General features: G+C 18.9%; 1 protein-coding gene across 3 annotated transcripts; it reads left to right on the top strand.

Moving 5' to 3' along the window:
- Nucleotides 1–279: 279 nt before the first annotated feature.
- On the top strand, nucleotides 280–1,883 carry LOC102677233 (60S ribosomal protein L9). 3 transcript variants are annotated; one of them, XM_006624542.1, is made up of 4 exons: nucleotides 280–342; nucleotides 974–1,112; nucleotides 1,347–1,674; nucleotides 1,758–1,883. In XM_006624542.1, the coding sequence occupies exons 2-4, from the start codon at nucleotides 975–977 to the stop codon at nucleotides 1,862–1,864; spliced, it is 573 nt and encodes a 190-aa protein (XP_006624605.1). In that variant the 5' UTR covers nucleotides 280–342; nucleotide 974; the 3' UTR covers nucleotides 1,865–1,883. The 3 variants fall into 3 exon arrangements, with proteins under 3 accessions (XP_006624605.1, XP_031370469.1, XP_006624606.1); XM_031514609.1 differs by lacking the exon at nucleotides 280–342 and adding an exon at nucleotides 379–401; XM_006624543.1 differs by lacking the exon at nucleotides 280–342 and adding an exon at nucleotides 437–459.
- The last annotated feature ends 694 nt before the right edge of the window (nucleotides 1,884–2,577 follow it).

Below are 2,577 nucleotides of genomic sequence, written 5' to 3' on the forward strand. Positions count from 1 at the left end.
CTTTGTAAAAAAAATTTAATATATAAAAAATGAATTCTACTATATTGATTAATTTTTTTATTTTTATAATTATTTTCATTTCAAACTAATAAGATATTTATAAATTTTACTTATGTTATTGCTTATGTTATTAAAATTATTATATTATATAATAAATATATAAAATAAAAAAATATTTTAATACTTATAGGAAGCTTTAAAATATGCCATCTATAGTACAGATCAGGTAATAGAATAAATATGCCATGTTCTTATCTATATAAATTTCATTTGTTTAAGAAGGTAGCAGACATGTTTTCTCAACAGCTCGGTCTTTTCCGGTTATCCTGTAGCGTGTATCAGGTAATGAAATTTTGAATGGGGAAGATTCTTTGTCAAATCCAAAATAATCTAATAATGTAGTAAATATTACGATATACTATTTATAATATTTAATATTATATACCATGTTTGTATAAAGCTAAGTATTATTTTTAGAAATTGATAATATTAATTGTGATTAAGTATAACCTTGTCTTTCAGTTTTTAAAAATATTTGTTTTCAATTATAAATATATTTTAAATTGTTTAGTGTCAATTTTTTGATATTATATTAATTTATAATAAAGTATATATATATATATATTATAATTATATATTAATAATATAAATAATGTAAAATATAAACTTCAATATTAAGTTTAATGATAATTACATTTCACTAATTTATATTTAAATTAATTGTACATAATTTTTTAATTTTATCTTTTATATTTATTTTATATTTATTTTGTCTAATATTATGTTGAAATTAAATATTTCATTAAATATTACATTAAATATTACATTAAATATTTCACATATTTTAAGAATAATTCTAATATGTTTTCGTATAAAAATAATTCAAATTAACAATTATATTAATTGTTATTTTACAATTATTCGAAAATTTAAATCTAAATCATCGTATTATTATTATATTTATACGTTATAGGATGAAACAAATTGTAACAAATCAAACTGTGAAAATACCTGAGGGACTAACTGTTACTGTCAAGTCCCGTTTGGTTACTGTTAAGGGACCAAGGGGTGTTCTTAAACGTTCTTTTAAGCATCTTGCACTTGATATTCGTGTAAGTAAAAGAAGAATTTAATTTTATTTAATATAAAGCCATATAATTTATTTAATACATAACCATATAATTTATATATTTATAATTTTATAAAAATAAAAATATTTGATGATATTTGGATTCCCCATCATTTTTTTAATAAATGATAAATCCTTATCTGATTATCATTATATGCTAAATAAATTCTAATATTATTTAGTATAGTTTTTAATTATGTACATTTTTTTTTTATAGATGGTAAGTCCAAGATTATTAAAAGTTGAGAAATGGTTTGGAACAAAAAAAGAATTGGCAGCTGTTCGCACAGTTTGTTCCCATATTGAAAATATGTTAAAAGGAGTGACTAAAGGATATCAATATAAAATGCGAGCAGTATATGCTCATTTTCCTATTAATTGTGTTATAACTGAGAATAATACAGTTATTGAAATTCGTAATTTTTTGGGTGAAAAATATATCCGTCGTGTAAAAATGGCATCAGGAGTAACTGTAACAAATTCAGCTAAACAGAAAGATGAATTAATAATAGAAGGAAATTCTTTAGAAGATGTTTCACGATCGGGTAAATAATCATTTTAATAGGATTAATGAATTTTTTAAAAAAGGGATTTTTTGTTTTAAATAAATAGTAATTATTTATTGCAGCTGCTCTTATACAGCAATCAACAACTGTAAAAAATAAAGACATTAGAAAATTTTTAGATGGTCTTTATGTGTCTGAAAAAACAACAGTTGTACAAGATGATGAATAAATATTATTTACAATGTGAATATAGTTTTTATTAATTTATATTTTATTAGTTATTTTTTATTATAAACATTTGTGTTATTTTTTTAAAATATATATTAATTTTATGAGTATAGTAATGAAATGGAATTTTTTATATATTCATGCAATATGAAATGGATACATTTGCAGGTAATTTTCAAAATATTTAAAAAATATTTATAACAAAATAAACTAGATAATACAAATGTATATGAATATATAAATCATATAAAAATTTTAAGTAGATGCTTGATTTGATGATCCATTGAAATCATTAAATTGTAAATATATTTTTTAAAAAAATATATTTTATAAAAAAACGTTGAAGGAATTGATAAGTTTGATAAATATCATGAGGTCAATGGTCATTCTGAATTATGTAATTCATTATAATAGTCTTATCTTAAATGACAAAGATCCATTGATTCTTATTTAGTCGCATATTATATTTGACTTATATTAAATGATATAATAATTTAATACATTCAATATATAAATATTATATAATAATATATAATTAATATTTAAGTAAAACAGTTATTAAAATTATTATTAGTTATCAAAAAAATTAAACATTCTTATTATATATATATTGACCTATATAATAAAAAATTTTAGATAAAAGATGAGGATATTCATAAACATCAGTTTCTTTAAAATATAAAGATATTTTTAACTATTTTAATTTAATTTATA

The sequence above is a fragment of the Apis dorsata genome, unplaced genomic scaffold (genome assembly GCF_000469605.1).
Source record: "Apis dorsata unplaced genomic scaffold, Apis dorsata 1.3 scaffold_1085, whole genome shotgun sequence".
Taxonomy (NCBI): domain Eukaryota; kingdom Metazoa; phylum Arthropoda; class Insecta; order Hymenoptera; family Apidae; genus Apis; species Apis dorsata.

What these genes read in the sequence shown, in the direction of transcription:
- LOC102677233 (XM_006624542.1), top strand. Translation starts at nt 975, where the DNA reads ATGAAACAAATTGTAACAAATCAAACTGTGAAAATACCTGAGGGACTA. An exon ending in ATCTTGCACTTGATATTCGT is followed by an intron (nt 1,113 to 1,346) that starts GTAAGTAAAAGA and finishes TTTTTTTTATAG; the next exon opens with ATGGTAAGTCCAAGATTATT. An exon ending in AGAAGATGTTTCACGATCGG is followed by an intron (nt 1,675 to 1,757) that starts GTAAATAATCAT and finishes TATTTATTGCAG; the next exon opens with CTGCTCTTATACAGCAATCA.